Source organism: Heterodontus francisci, chromosome 15, assembly GCF_036365525.1.
Source record: "Heterodontus francisci isolate sHetFra1 chromosome 15, sHetFra1.hap1, whole genome shotgun sequence".
NCBI classification, from domain to species: Eukaryota; Metazoa; Chordata; class Chondrichthyes; order Heterodontiformes; family Heterodontidae; genus Heterodontus; species Heterodontus francisci.
This window is the reverse complement of record NC_090385.1, coordinates 47,988,066-48,004,644: the sequence shown is the minus strand read 5'-3', so window position 1 is coordinate 48,004,644 and position 16,579 is coordinate 47,988,066. Positions and strand designations below refer to the sequence as shown.

The window sequence follows — 16,579 nt, the reverse complement described above, 5'->3', positions numbered from 1 at the left end:
AAAATACACTTGTATTTCAACTAAGTCGTTAAATTCAACCTTCTGTTGCCTGCAGATTGTATGTGACTGGACAGATTATGATGAGCGGATGAAGAAATTGGTCAGTATTGTAGCTGACCAACTGGACAAAAATCGACTGCCATCTGTGCATCCACACCACAGCATGTTGTACCCACTGTCCCATGCCTTCCGTAAAGCCATTGCTGAGCGACATGGAAATCTCTGTCTTGACAAGGTAGTATATAATTATGTATAATGTAATCTTGCTTATAATTGTGCTGCATGTCGCAACTTCTGCAATGTATGAGATAGAAGATTCTTCCAACTACCCCAACGTCACAAAATAATTTACTGAATCTTTGAAAGTGGTGTCCTGGTAGCAAAAATATGTTTTTAACACATCTGGTTACTCTCTGGTGTTTTGGTCTTTTTGTCTCTGTTTCTACTTCTGTGTGTGTCTGTCTGTATCTCTCATATTTTTCCCCCCCATAACAATTCTTCCTTTGCTTAGAAAAGTATCAGCTTGCTTCAGGGGTAGTAATCTCACCTTTCGAGGCAGAAGGTTGCTGCTTCAAGCACTGTAGACAATGCAGACATAATAACGACGGCAGCTATGCCAAGAAGCAGCATAGGTGATGTAACTTCCTACTTTAAATAGTACTGTATAATTGTACTAAATTACTTTACTGAACGTAGGTGGTGTTTTTGTTTATTTTTAGCCTTTGTAGGGACAGTAGTTACTTTTTAAGAACTCAACTGATGGAATAAAGTATTTGATTCACAATGTTAAAATTGACAGAAGGAGAGCTCGAAATAACATTTCCTTGATGTGCTAAATTAATTTCAAGCTGTGATTCTGTAAGTTGTGCTTATCTTTTTGGAGGAAGCTTTCCAGGAATTTCAGAAATCAGTTTTGAGAACTGATGTGAAGAAAACACAAAAGCTTTAAATGACATTCTTTAAAGAGTTAAATTCTGAACACAAAAGGTATGTGCTTGCAGTACCAATGGCGGTATCCGCTTTTGAGACTGGGTTGGTTTATTGTTTTATGAACTTTATTTTCTCTCCCTCTTCTAGAAGAGTGAACATAACACAAGAAATAGGAGCAGGAATAAACCTCTTGAGCCTGTTATGCCTTGTAATAAGATCATGGCTGATCTTCCATCTCAAATCCACTTTCCAGCCCAATTCTCATATCCCTTGATTCCCTTAGAGTTCAAAAATCTATCGATCTCTTGAATGTACTCAATGACTGAGCATCTACAGTGCTCTGGGGTAGGGAATTCCAAATATTCACAACCTTCAAAGTGTAGAAATCTCTCCTCATCTATGCCCCTGAGTTCTAGATTCTCCAGCCAGGGGAAACAGTCTTTCAGTGTCTATCCTATCAAGCCCTCTCAGAATCTTATGTTTAAATGAGGTCACCTCTCATTCTTCTAAACTCCAGAGGTATAAGCCCATTCTACTCAATGTCTCTTCATAGTTCAATTCTGTTATCCCAGGAATCAATCTAGTGATCCTTTATAGCGCCCCATCCAGGGCAAATATATCGTTTTTGGGTGCAGAGACTAAAACTGCACACAGTACTCCAGATGTGGTCTCGCCAAAGCCCTGTACAATTGCAGCAAAACTTCCTTACTCTTGTGCTCCAACCTCCTTGCAGTAATGGCCAATGTACCTTCTTTCTTTGGCCTCCTTATCTCGAGAGACAACGGGTAAGCGCCTGGAGGTGGTCAGTGGTGTGTGGAGCAGTGCCTGGAGTGGCTATAAAGGCCAATTCTAGAGTGACAGGCTCTTCCACAGGTGCTGCAGAAAAATTTGTCGGGGCTGTTACACAGTTGGCTCTCCCCTTGCGCCTCTGTCTTTTTTCCCGTCAACTGCTAAGTCTCTTCGACTCGCCACACTTTAGCCCCGCCTTTATGGCTGCCCACCAGCTCTGGCCAACGCTGGCAACTGACTCCCACGACTTGTGATCAATGTCACAGGACTTCATGTCGCGTTTGCAGGCGTCTATAAAGCGAAGACATGGACGGCCGGTGGGTCTGATACCAGTGGCGAGCTCGCTGTACAATGTGTCTTTGGGGATTCTGCCATCTTCCATGCGGCTCACATGGCCAAGCCATCTCAAGCGCCGCTGACTCAGTAGTGTGTATAAGCTGGGGGTGTTGGCAGCCTCGAGGACTTCTGTGTTGGAGATATGGTCCTGCCACTTGATGCCAAGTATTCTCTGGAGGCAGCGAAGATGGAATGAATTGAGACATTGCTCTTGGCTGACATGCGTTGTCCAGGCCTCGCTGCCATAGAGCAAGGTACTGAGGACACAGACTTGATACACTCGGACTTTTGTGTTCCGTGTCAGTGCGCCATTTTCCCACACTCTCTTGGCCAGTCTGGACATAGCAGTGGAAGCCTTTCCCATGCGCTTGTTGATTTCTGCATCTAGGGACAGGTTACTGGTGATAGTTGAGCCTAGGTCGGTGAACTCTTGAACCACTTCCAGAGCGTGGTCGCCAATATTGATGAATGGAGCATTTCTGACGTCCTGTCCCATGATGTTCGTTTTCTTGAGACTGATGGTTAGGCCAAATTCGTTGCAGGCAGCCGCAAACCTGTCGATGAGACTCTGCAGACACTCTTCAGTGTGAGATGTTAAAGCAGCATCGTCAGCAAAGAGGAGTTCCCCGATGAGGACTTTCTGTACTTTGGACTTCGCTCTTAGATGGGCAAGGTTGAACAACCTGCCTCCTGATCTTATGTGGAGGAAAATTCCTTCTTCTGAAGACTTGAACGCATGTGAGAGCAGCAGGGAAAAGAAAATCCCAAAAAGTGTGGGTGCGAGAACACAGCCCTGTTTCACGCCACTCAGGATAGGAAAGGGGTCTGATGAGGTGCCGCGATGTTGAATTGTGCCTTTCATATTGCCAAGGTACCAACAAGCAACTATTTAAAAAAAAAAATCTGTTTGTCTATTCTTTCCAACAAAGTGAATAACTATACTCCATCTGCCACCTTCTTGCCCACTCACTTAACCTGTTAGTATCCTTTTGCAGACTCATTCCTCCTCACAACTTGCTTTTCCACCTACCTTTGTATCATCAGCAAATTTGGATACATTACACTCACTTGCTTAATCTATATTCATGATTTAGATGGTAAATAGCTGAGGCCAAAGCACTGATCCTTCAGTCACATCACTAGAGACAGCCTGCCAACCTGAAAATGACCCATTTATTTCTGCTGTTCTGTCTTTTTATCAATTCTGTATCCATGTAATATATTTCCCCAACCCCATGAATCCATACTTGGCACAACAAGCTTTCATGTGACATCTTTCCGAATACCTTTTGAAATTCCAGATATTCTACATCCATTGATTTCCCCATTATTTATCTTGCTAGTTACTTTCTCAAAAAATGTCAATTTTTCTCTCAAAATTTGACAGATTTGTCAAATAAGATTTCCCTTTCATCAAATTGTATTAAGTCTGCTTAATCATATGTTTACCTAATCATATAATTTTCTAAGTGCCCTGTTATCACTGCCTTAATAAGGCAATGGTTACTTTGCCTCTGTCTTCACTGAGGAAGATACAAGAATTCTCCTAGAATTAGAGATCCAAGGATTTGGGGGAATGAGGAATTGAAGGAAATTAGTATTAGTCAGAAGCTTGTATTGGAAAAATTAATGGAGTTGATGGTTGATAAGTCCCCTGGACCTGATATGCTACATCCCAGAGTATTGAAAGAGGTAGCTATGGATATAATGGATGCATTGGTGATCATCTTCCAAAATTCTATAGATTCTGGAGCAGTTCCTGCAGATTGAAAGGTCGCAAATGCCACCCCACTATTTAAGAAGGGAGGGAGAGAGAAAACAGGGAATTACAGACCTGTTGGCCTTACATCAGTCATTGGGAAAATGCTAGAATCTATTCTAAAGGATGTGATAAATGGACATTTGGATAATAATCTGATTGGGCATAGTCAACATGGATTTATGAATGAGAAACCATGTTTGACGAACCTGTTGGAGTATTTTGAGGATGATACTAACAGAGTTGATAAAAGGGAGTTGGTGGACGTGGTATACTTGGATTTTCAAAAGGCCTTTGATAAAGTCCCCCACAGGAGGTTGGTTAGCAAAATTGAAGCACATGGGATAGGAGGTAATATGCAGGCTTGGTTAACAGACAGAAAACAGTGTAGGAATAAACGGGTCATTCTCGCTTTGGCAAGCTGTGACTAGTGGGGTACTGCAGGGATCAGTGCTTGGGCCACAGCTGTTCACAATATATATCAATGATTTGGATGTGGGGACCAAATATAGTATTTCCAAGTTTGCGGATGACACAAAACTCGGTGGGAATGTGCGTTGTGAGGACGATGCAAAGCGGCTTCAAAGGGATTTGGAAAGACTTGGTGAGTGGGCAAGAACATGGCAGATGGAACATAATGTGGAAAAATTTGAGGTTATCCACTTTGGTAGGTGAAACAGATGTGCAGAGTATTTCTTAAATGTTAAGAGATTAGAAAGTGTAGATGGACAAAGGAACCTGGGTGTCCTTGTCAATAAGTCACTGAAAGCTAACGTGCAGGTGCAGCAAGCAATTAAGAAGGCTAATGGTATGTTCGCCTTTATCGTAAGAGGAATTGAGTACAGGAGTAGTGAAGTCTTGCTTCAATTGTATAGCACCTGAAGTACTGTGTGCAGTTTTGGTCCCCTTACCTTAGGAAGGATATTACTGCCATAGAGGGAGTGCAATGAAGGTTCACCAGACTTGTCCCCGAGATGGCGGGACTGTCCTGTGAAGAGAGATTGGGGAAATTTGGCCTGTGTTCTCTAGAGTTTCGAAGAATGAGAGGTCATCTCATTGAAGCCTACAAAATACTTAAAGGGATAGACAGGCAGGGTAGTTGCAGCTAAGGTGTTTCCCCTGGTTGGAGAGTCTAGAGCTAGGGGACACAATTTCAAAATAAGGGAGAAGCCACTTAGGACAGAGTTGAGGAGAAATTTCTTTACTCAGAGGGTTGTGAATCTTTGGAATTCTCTACCCCCAGAGGTTGTGGAAGCTCAGTCATTGAGTATGTTTAAAGCAGAGATTGACAGATTTCTAAATACAAATGACATAAGAGGATATGAGGATAGTGTGGGGAAAAAGGCATTGAAGTGCATGATCAGCCATGATCATATCGAATGGCAGAGCAGGCTCGATGGGCTGAATGGCCTACTCCTGCTCCTATGTTCCTAAGGGATTCCAGCATTTTCATGACAACTTATGTCAGACTAATCGGCTTGTAGCTCCTTGTTTTCTTTCTCACTCCTTTCTTGAATAGCAGTGTTACATTTGCTTTCTTCGCTGGGACCATGCTAGAATCTAGAGAATTTTTGAAGATCACAACCAGTGCGTACACTATCTCTCCAGCCACCTTTTTTCAAACCCTAGGATGTAGGCCGATGGGGGGATTTGTTGGCTTACAGTCCCATTAATTTCTCCACTACTTTTCCTTTGCTATTAATACTTTTTAAGTTCCTCACTTTCATTAGATTCTTGGTTCCCTGCTATTTCTGGTCTATTTTTTATGTCTTCTACCTTGAAGACAGACACAACACTTGTTTAACATCTCTGCCATTTCCTTAATCCCCATTATAATTTCTCCTGTCGCACCTTCTTAAGGAACCCATGATTATTTTTCTACTCTCTTTTTGCATACTTGTAGAAGCTCTTATCTGTTTTTATATTTTTGGCTCGTTTGCTTTTACTTTATTTCCTCCATGTGTTAATTTTTTGGTCATCTTTGCTGGTATCTAAAAATTACCAATCCTCAGTCTTATTACTCTTCTTGGCAATATTATAAGCCTCCTCTTTTAATCCAGTACTCTCTTTAACCTATTTAGTCAACCACAGATGGATCTCTTGTCGCGTGGAGATTTATGTCTCATTGGAATGTAGATTTGTTGAGAGTTATAAAATGTTTCTTTAAATGTTTGCCTTTGCTTATCTACCATCATAACTTTTAATCCAGTTTACCAATCTGTATTAGCCAACTCACAACTAATACTTTTGTAATTGGCTTTATTTAAGTTCAGTACTCTAGTTTTGAATTTGTCTACATCACTGTCAGAATTTCACACTGATTTATTATATGATCACTCTTCCCCAGAGGATCGCTTACTGTGAGATTACTACTTAACCCTGTCGTCTTGCCCAAAACAAGATCTAATATAGCCTGTTTTCCAGTTGATCTCAAATGCTTTAGGTTTTAGAGATACAGCACTGAAACAGACCCTTTGGCCCACCGAGTCAGTGCAAGTCTTTGGCATGTGGGAGGAAACCGGAGCACCCGGAGGAAACCCACGCAGACACAGGGAGAACTTGCAAACTCCATACAGGCAGTACCCAGAATTGAACCCGGATCGCTGGAGCTGTGAGGCTGCGGTGCTAACCACTGTGCCGCCCTGCATTCCATGAACTCATCCTCCACGCTACTTTTGCTAATTTGATTTGTCCAGTCTATATGTAGACTGAAGTGCCTGCATTATTATTACATTTTGTTTATTACAAGCTCCCCTCATTTCTTGGTTTAATACTCTAAGTGGTATATTTATGCTGATAATTACTTATGTGATCAGTTTTAAATTTATTGGTTAGTTGATCAGAGTGAAAGGCTGCCTATTGGAGCTGATGGCACTCATTATCTTTTGTATCTCTATAGGTTCGTTGATAGTCACTAAACAGGCCTTTCAAGGAGCTGCATTTAGGCCTCAAGTGACATTGTGAGGCGCTAACTGATGTTTCTCTTCCCTCCCCACCCCATGTGAACTCTCACTCTCACATTCTATGGTGATGCTACAAGGTGACCTTTGTGATAACAGCCGCGGTTTTTCTTTGCAGATTAATGTGCTTCACAAGCCACCATATGAACATCCAAAAGACTTGAAATCTAGTAATGGACGTCTGAAAATTGGTTTTGTGAGTTCAGATTTTGGGAACCACCCCACCTCTCATCTGATGCAGTCAATCCCTGGGATGCACAATTCTGAAAAATTTGAGGTAACTAGGAATCTATAATACTCAGTTTTTGGCTGTCTAGACTGTTTTGATTTATAAGTTTAAGGGGCGTATCTGGTGTGTTTATTTTATGGGTGGTGCACATGTGCCTCAGGAGCCTGTTCTGCCAACGATGGGTGGTGGTAGTAGGTTTCGTGGAGCACAAAAACATAGGAAGGGTAAGGGGAGCCAAAGAACAAAGTTACCCTGGCTGGAGTGATTGTTTCCGTGAAGGATAGGATGGGATTGATGGAAGGGATGTGGATGGAAGGAATGGAAAAGGGGTGGATGAGCTGATGGAATTAGTTAAGTGTGGCAAAATGGGAGGGACAATTTGGTACAACTTACTATTCAAAAGCTATTCTTTGTGCTAAAAATGTAGATTCGCTAGATTTGAATGAAGAAAGTTTCAGAAACTAATACATAAGCATTGATTATAGACAAAGAAGATAACAGTCTATACTCCTCAGAGTTTCTAGTAAAACTGCAATGTGCATGCCACAGCACAAAATTATACTTAAGGAAGGAGCAGTTATAATGTTGCTACGAAAGTTGAATCCTAAAGAAGGACGTTTTCATGGAACAAAATTGGTAGTTCAGAAGATTGGTAGATGCTGAAATTATAGCAGGTAGATTTCAAGGAAGTAGCGTGTTTATTCCTTGAATAATAATGAGCCCATCAGATGTAAACCTGCCTTTTCAACTCCGGAGAAAACAGTTCCCAGTAGGCACACCTTCTATGACTATAAACAAGTCACAAGGTCAGACTCTTGACAACATTTTTTTATATTCCTAGGCCTGTTTGGACAGCTCTATATAGCTTTTTCCAGAGCGAGAAGTTTTGATTCTGATAAAGTCTTTGGTGAAAGAACAACTAGAAATCCTGTATTTAAAGTGCTGTTGCAATAAAGATTACTAATTTGACTGCATATGTTTTGCAGGTTTCTGCAAGTTATAAAGTTTTTGGTACTGGTTTTTGTGGGCTGTGACCTTTTTTGTCTTCTGGATCATGAACCTGTTTTGTGTTGTTGCAATTGTGTGGAATCAAATTATCAAGTGCAACAGGTTCATGTTTGTGAGATTATGATTTAATTAGGCCTCATTCACATGAGCGAATATCTCTGTTCATCGAGTTTGCTTAATTTGAGACTTGTGTGTATGGATACTTTGTCTTCTACAAATGTATAAGTTTGGTTAATTTGGTAATGCGTCTCGATTGAGAGGGAAGTTTAAATTCTTGTGAATAAAAGGCAAGTTTTAGGGAACATAGAGTCAGAGAGAGATACAGCACTGAAACAGGCCCTTCGGCCCACTGAGTCTGTGCCGACCAACAATCACCCGTTTATACTAATCCTACATTTAATCCCATATTCCCTACCACATCCCCACCTTCCCTCAATTCTCCTACCACCTACCTACACTAGGGGCAATTTACAATGGCCAATTTACCTATCAACCTGCAAGTCTTTGGCTGTGGGAGGAACATAGGAGCAGGCCTTACAGCCCATTGAGCCTGCTCTGCAATTCAGTGCGATCATAGTTGATCATCCACTTCAATGCCCTTTTCTTCACACTATCCTCATATCCCCTTATGTCTTTTGTATTTAGAAATCTGTCAATCTCTGCTTTAAACATACTCGATGACTGAGCTTCCACAACCTCTGGGGGTAGAGAATTCCACAGATTCACAACCCTTTGAGTGAAGAAATTTCTCCTCACTTCTGTCCTAAGTGGCTTCCCCCTTATTTTGAAATTGTGTCCCCTGGTTGGGGAGTCTAGAACCAGGGGAAGCATCTTAACTGCAACTATCCTGCCTGTCTATCCCTTTAAGTATTTTGTAGGTTTCAATGAGATCACCTCTCACTCTTAGAAACTCTAGAGAATACAGGCCGAGTTTCCCCAATCTCTCTTCACAGGACAGTCCCGTCAACCTGGAAACAAGTATGGTGAACCTTCATTGCACTCCCTCTATGGCAATAATATCCTTCCTAAGATAAGGGGGCCAAAACTGCACACACTACTCCAGGTACATTCTAACCAAGGTTCTATACAATTGAAGCAAGACTTCACTACTCCTGTACTCAAATCTTCTTGCAATAAAGGCTAACATACCATTAGCCTTCTTAATTGCTTGCTGTATGTACTGTATTATCTTTTACAATTTCAGGATGCTTGATCTTTTAATGTACCATCCCATTGCACTGGAGGGTGGTCATCGATTCCCTTCTTGCTGAAAAATGGTTCTATCAGATCCCTAAAATGTTGGCATTTGGCCCATCAGTTCTGATCTTTTCGGTAGTGGGAATTCATGTATCGAGTATATAGTACCATCATATGAGAGCAAAACAGTTTTTTTTTTCTCCTGTGAGTTCCTATCCTCAACTGCACTGCTGTGAGGGATAATCAGCAGAGGCTGAGAACTTCTTGAAAGGACAAAGGTAGAACCAGAGGACACAGCCTGTGCTTTACTGGTGGGCCTATTTGAGCCTGTTCTGTCATTCCGTGAGATCATGGCTGATCTGTGACTTAACTCCATTTATCTGCCTTTACTCCATAACTCTTAATACCTTTGGTTAACATTTAAATTAGCATCTAGCAATTGGATGTAGCATCAATTGTTTGTGGAAGATAGTTCCAAACTTCTACCATCCTTTGTGCGAAGCGTTTCCTACTTTCACTCCTGAAAAGCGTGGTTCTGATTTTTTAAATGCGCCATCTAGTCCTAGACTTTCTGACCAGTGGAAATTGTTTCTCTTTCTTTCGACTGTCTGTTCCCGTTAATCTCTTGAAATCTTTGATCAAATCCTTAACCGTCCAAAATTCCTGGGAATACAACCCTAGTTTGTGTAATATCTCATTGTAATTTAATCTGTGCAGTCCATGTATCATTCTGGTAAGCTAAAGCTGCACTCCCTTTAAGGCCAGTATATCCTTCCTAAGTTGTGGTGCCCAGAGCTGGCCACAGTCCTCCAGGTGTGGTCTAACCAGGGCTTTGAACAGCTCAAGCATGATTTCTACCCCCTTGTATTCTATTCTTCCAGAAAAAAGGCCAGCATTCCATTCGCCTGTTCAATTATTTTCTGTATCTGTTCATGACATTTTAATGATCATGTAACTGGATCTCCAAGTCTCTTTGGACCTACACTGTTTCTAGTTTTTTACCATTTGGAAAGTACCCTGTTTACTTCTTTTTGGGCCAAAGTGGATGACCTCATATTTGCCATTTGCCACAGTTTTATCCATTCATTTAATCTATCAATAGCTCTTTGTAATGTTATGCTTCCATCTACACTGCTTACAATACCGCCTATCTTTGTATCATAAGCAAATTTGGATAATATGGCTTTATATCTAAGCCGTCCGATGAGGCACCAACGCGTAATTGCAGGACACTACTAGTCGCGTTCTGCCGTTATCCCTGCTCAGCCAATTTCCTGACCAGGTCAATTCTTTGCCTTCAGTTCTATGAGCTTAACTTTATTTAACAATCTCTTATGAGGGACATTATCAAAGGCCTGCTGGAGGTCCATGTAAATAATATCCATAGACGCTCCCCTGTCCACTACCTTAGTTACCTCTTGAAAAATTTCACTCAGTTTTGCTGGGCAGGACCTACCTTTAGCGATCCAAACAGGACCGATTTCCTACTCTTCCCAATGTTGTTGGTCCCAACATGGATCTCAATAACTGGATCATCCCTCTCTCTTTCTGATATCCTTCCAATCTCGTTCGTGATGTCTCATCCCGGCAGAGGTTAGGCAACATAGCATTTGGGACATGCAATCCTGCTTACAAAGGATGTTATCTGTTCTCCTAATTATTGAATCCCACAAAGCTGCCACATTTTGTTCGTCCTGTCCCCTCCTCCTCCTCCTCCTCCTCCAGTCCCCCTTCCTCCTTCCAGTCCCCCCCTCCTCCTCCTCCTTCCAGTCCCCCCCTCCTCCTCCTCCTTCCAGTCCCCCCCTCCTCCTCCTCCTTCCAGTCCCCCCCTCCTCCTCCTCCTTCCAGTCCCCCCCTCCTCCTCCTCCTTCCAGTCCCCCCCTCCTCCTCCTCCTTCCAGTCCCCCCCTCCTCCTCCTCCTTCCAGTCCCCCCCCCTCCTCCTCCTTCCAGTCCCCCCCCCCTCCTCCTCCTTCCAGTCCCCCCCCCCTCCTCCTCCTTCCAGTCCCCCCCCCCTCCTCCTCCTTCCAGTCCCCCCCCCCTCCTCCTCCTTCCAGTCCCCCCCCCCTCCTCCTCCTTCCAGTCCCCCCCCCCTCCTCCTCCTTCCAGTCCCCCCCCCCTCCTCCTCCTTCCAGTCCCCCCCCCCTCCTCCTCCTTCCAGTCCCCCCCCCCTCCTCCTCCTTCCAGTCCCCCCCCCCTCCTCCTCCTTCCAGTCCCCCCCTCCTCCTCCTCCTTCCAGTCCCCCCCTCCTCCTCCTCCTTCCAGTCCCCCCCTCCTCCTCCTCCTTCCAGTCCCCCCCTCCTCCTCCTCCTTCCAGTCCCCCCCCCTCCTCCTCCTTCCAGTCCCCCCCTCATCCTCCTTCCAGTCCCCCCCTCCTCCTCCTTCCAGTCCCCCCCTCCTCCTCCTCCTTCCAGTCCCCCCCTCCTCCTCCTCCTTCCAGTCCCCCCCCTCCTCCTCCTCCTTCCAGTCCCCCCCTCCTCCTCCTCCTTCCAGTCCCCCCCTCCTCCTCCTCCTTCCAGTCCCCCCCTCCTCCTCCTCCTTCCAGTCCCCCCCTCCTCCTCCTCCTTCCAGTCCCCCCCTCCTCCTCCTCCTTCCAGTCCCCCCCTCCTCCTCCTCCTTCCAGTCCCCCCCTCCTCCTCCTCCTTCCAGTCCCCCCCCTCCTCCTCCTCCTTCCAGTCCCCCCCCTCCTCCTCCTCCTTCCAGTCCCCCCCTCCTCCTCCTCCTTCCAGTCCCCCCCCTCCTCCTCCTCCTTCCAGTCCCCCCCCTCCTCCTCCTCCTTCCAGTCCCCCCCCTCCTCCTCCTCCTTCCAGTCCCCCCCCTCCTCCTCCTCCTTCCAGTCCCCCCCCTCCTCCTCCTCCTTCCAGTCCCCCCCCTCCTCCTCCTCCTTCCAGTCCCCCCCCTCCTCCTCCTCCTTCCAGTCCCCCCCCTCCTCCTCCTCCTTCCAGTCCCCCCCCTCCTCCTCCTCCTTCCAGTCCCCCCCCTCCTCCTCCTCCTTCCAGTCCCCCCCCTCCTCCTCCTCCTTCCAGTCCCCCCCCTCCTCCTCCTCCTTCCAGTCCCCCCCCTCCTCCTCCTCCTTCCAGTCCCCCCCCTCCTCCTCCTCCTTCCAGTCCCCCCCCCCTCCTCCTCCTTCCAGTCCCCAATCCCTCGCCCTCACTAGATTGTTTGAAAAAACAAATGGAAAATGATTTTACTGCTCTGGTAGTTGTCGTTACTCCAACAATTGTATTTCCAATCTTGCAGTTTTGAAACACAGAACTCATTCTACTGCCAGATAGGTAAATTACCACAGTGTTCATATGATTTATGAATTTCAGTTTGTATTACTTTGTGAACATTAATGGAAAGCCCACATGCTTGATTCGTAAACAATTGGTAGCTATGATAGAATATAACGTTTGAAGATATGAAGCGAACGATGGTGGTAAATCTATAAAAATGTTGCATCAAAATAAATCTTTGAATTAGCACTGTCATTTAATGGCAGCGGTGTTAATTCTGGTCACATAAGTGATGCTTCTGTTAACTTGTACTTCGTGATTGCCTGTGAAATAGCTGCATCGTCAAAACCAGTTTCTGAGGGTTCGAAGAACACATTGTGAACCCTGCAAAAATAGTAGGGGTCGAAATTCACGGACGTGCCAGAAGCCAGGGCCCAAGGTTCATTCAGACTTGGGCCTCGGCTCTCATTTTATTATCGTGGTGAACTGGGCAACTTGTCTGGTGTTAGGGACCAAATTTACGCCTTTAGGAGTGGAGGAAAATGAAGGAAAGCAGAGTGCTGACTCGCAGTGGCTCTCGGTGGTCCTGCAGAGCTGGGAGGAGCACTTTTGCTCCTGCTGGCACTATTGAAGATATTTTTTAAAAATTAAAACTTTCCCAATGATTTCTTCAGCCTACATATTGATATGTTGAACCTGCTTAGCCGAAAAATGGATGCGTACCAATTTCTACCCAGTTGTGTCCAAGTAACTTCTTGAATATGGTCCACGCCAAGTTTCAGGCTGTCAGATTAGGCCCATCATCTAAACTTAGTTTTGACGCCCTTGTTTTAGTGGAATTGAGAGCAAGTATGACATATATTCTAACCGTTTAATGCTGCATTTCATTCAATGTTTATCAATTCATTTTTGCGTTTCTACTGTCTGGCAGGTTTTTTGCTATGCACTGAGTTCTGATGATGGCACTAATTTTCGTGTGAAGGTAGTTGCTGAAGCTAATCATTTTGTGGACCTATCCCAGGTAAGAGCTACTAGGATATGCAGTTTAGGCACTTGGAAAAAGCATTGTTCAAGAACTTGTACACTATATAATTCCATCTCAATACATAGCTTCTGCTTATTGCATATATCTCAATCTGTGCGATTTTAGCCCAGTGCTTAATCTTTAGCACAGGAAAGCACAGTGTCAATCCAACCGGATTACTTTTTAAATCTTTTATAGCTCAGAAGAACACCAAAGCACATATGGTCCAGCTGTTTGTCCTTCGCCCTTTTTTCATTTTGGCCAATTAACTTCACATCTAAACAAGTTTGGTGACACTCATCTATCTTGTGATTGAGGAGTGGAGTAGATGTCAAAGTATTGCTTACATTTTGCTCATGTATGGCCTAATCAGGATTTCCACTAAAAAACAGTTTTGGTTATAATGTACTAAGCTGGAAGATACCACTAAAGCTTAATATTTTGAATATGTGCTGTATTGGAGATGTTTTTTCCTCTGTGAATCCCCTTGTCATAGCTGTGTGCAATAAGGCAACCAGCATATAGTAGTGAAATGGTTAAACATTGGATTGCTGCACAATAACTGTTGTAACTAGCTCCACTGTTTGGTATGTGAATTAGAGTACAATCTGTGTCCCAGTTGCAATAACATATATTGAGTTGGTGTTCCTACTTGTTGTAAAGCCCATTACATAAACAGTGTCAAATTTTGTTTATTATATGGAATCACAGGATTTTTTGGTTGTTTTTGCAGTTTAAAAAAAAATACATTGCCCAGTACAAACGTACATTGGCATTGTAATGTCTTAAAACGGCACCAGAGAAACATCACTGAGGTTATGATGACTTTGAACTTTTATTGTTCAGCTGCTCATTCACTACACCCTTGTAGAGTTTGACAGTGTAACACCCCTTAAATACAGCCAATGCTTGAATGGAGCGTAAATACTGATTATAGACCTATTTCTGTGCTGTAAGTACTTCGTAATACATACTCTGGTGCAGAACAGGTTTTAAAAACAAAAATGTAAATATTATTCCCAGTAGCTCCTGTGAGAGCTGTAGCACCGAACAAACTGTGCAAGAGGTATGGCACTGAGGACTCGATGGCCCAGATTTTGCTGTAGTCATGACTGCAAAGCTGTCAGCATTCGATGTCATTACACCACTGAAATTGACAGCAACTTCAGGAGCCTGCACATGCGCAGAATAGTTTGGAAATCCAGAAGTTTCTGTCAGTGAGTCTGCACTCGTGCATAGGGTTCCAAAAAACTGCAGTCTCCATTGCAATGATGATTTGACTAGAACTTCCACTTCTGGGTTGTCAGTCTTGTTGTAAAAACTCTTGAAAAATTTGCACCTGGTTGAATGAGGTACAACTGAATTTTTAGTGGTGTACTAACTTTAGGATTGCTGGTAAATACTCTGGCCCTGAAAAGTGAATTTTAAATATTTATGGATTTTCAATTTACTTTGTTTAAAAAAAAAAGTGCAATTTTTTACTTTCCATCTTAATTCAATTATTTATTTCACTGTCTGAAAATTTAAATTAAAAATAACATATGAAGTGGTTTCAACTTTCTGGTTTGCTGCGTGTGAGTGCTTCTTGACCTGTTTGCTGGCATTACTGTTGTTGTATGCCAAGACATTCCCTTGATTCAGCGCCAGATTTGAAATGCCGTCAAGAGGGGAAAACTACACCAGCGATTGCTAGATCTTTGTGAGCAGTTTTCTTCACGGCCCCTTGATTCAGTCCGGGCGAATGACTTTGATCCACTACTCATCAGTACTCGTTTGTGTTTTTGCGACTGGAGGGCTGTTTTCAGTGGCCTTCCGCAGGATTCAGTACTGGCTCTCCTGTTTTTTGTGGTATATATTAACGATTTGGATGTAAATGTAGGGGGCATTGTCAAGAAGTTTGCAGATGACAGATTGGCTGTATGGCACATAGCGAGGAGGATAGCTGTAGGCTGCAAAACGATATCAATGGATGGGTGAGATGGGCAGAAAAGTGGCAAATGGTATTCAACCTGGGGAAGTGTGCGGTGATGCATTTGGGGAGGTCAAACAAGGCAAAGGAATGCACGATTAATGGGAAAACACTGAGAAGTGTAGAGGAAGTGAGGGACCTTGGAATGAATGTCCACAGATCCCTGAAGGTAGCAGGACAGGTGGGTAAGGTGATTAAGAAGGCATATGGAATCCTTTCCTTTATTAGCTGAGGTATGAAATATAAGAGCAGGGAGGTTATACTGGAACTGTATAACTCATTAGTTAGGCCACGACTTGAGTACTGTGTGCAGTTCTGCTCACCTCATTAGTGCAATTATATCCTTTCTGCAGAGAGGGTACAGAGGAGATTTACGAGGATGTTGCCAGGACTGGAAAAATGCAGCTATGAGGAAAGATTGGATAGGTTGGGGTTATTCTGCTTGGAACAGAGAAGGCTGAGGGGAGATCTGATTGAAATGTACAAAATTTTGAGGGGCCAGGATAAAGTGGAGGTGAAGGGCTTATTTATTTTAGCAGAGAGGTCAATGACTAGGGGCATAGATTTAAAGTGATTGGTAGAAAGATTAGAGGGGAGATAAAGAAAAATGTTTTCACCCAGAGGGTGGTGGGGATCTGGAACTCACTGTCTGAAAGGATAGTTGAGGCAGAAACCCTCAACCCATTCAAAAGCAGTCTGAATATGCACCTCAAGTGCTGTAATCTGCAGGGCTACGGACCAAATGCTGGAAGGTGGGATTAGACTGGGTGGATTATTTTTGGCCAGCATAGACACGATGGGCCAAGTGGCCTCTTTTTTTTGTGCTGTAAATTTTCTATGATTGTATGTGTTGTGCAGTTTAAGCTCTGATTAATCACTTATTATTTAGTGGCCATTCGGTGACCAATTCAATCATCTGGGTATTATCAGCAAGGAAATCTTACATCCTAAATTAAGCCACCTGTCCTGAAAAATCATGTAATTTTTATAAAACAGAAGATTTCTCTCTCTCTAAAGAATTGTAAAAATAATTGAAACTACAGGCATCTCATACTCAGTAGATTTGGCATTGGCTCACCTATGGTCATCTGATGGAAGCTAGAATTCCCTTGCAGTAATGGAAATATGTAAACTAGCACCGCAGCTTTAAGAAAGAGATATT

The 16,579-nt window shown here is 43.6% G+C and overlaps 1 protein-coding gene across 3 annotated transcripts in view; it reads left to right on the top strand.

The window, feature by feature from the left end:
* The window catches only part of LOC137377634 (UDP-N-acetylglucosamine--peptide N-acetylglucosaminyltransferase 110 kDa subunit), an 80,310-nt gene that overhangs the window by 40,561 nt on the left and 23,170 nt on the right, over positions 1-16,579 (top strand). For all 3 annotated transcript variants that reach the window (XM_068047492.1, XM_068047491.1, XM_068047493.1), the window contains 3 exons: positions 56-235; positions 6,893-7,051; positions 13,356-13,445. In XM_068047492.1, the coding sequence (XP_067903593.1) occupies positions 56-235; positions 6,893-7,051; positions 13,356-13,445 (429 nt within the window). The remainder of the gene's footprint in view (positions 1-55; positions 236-6,892; positions 7,052-13,355; positions 13,446-16,579) is intronic.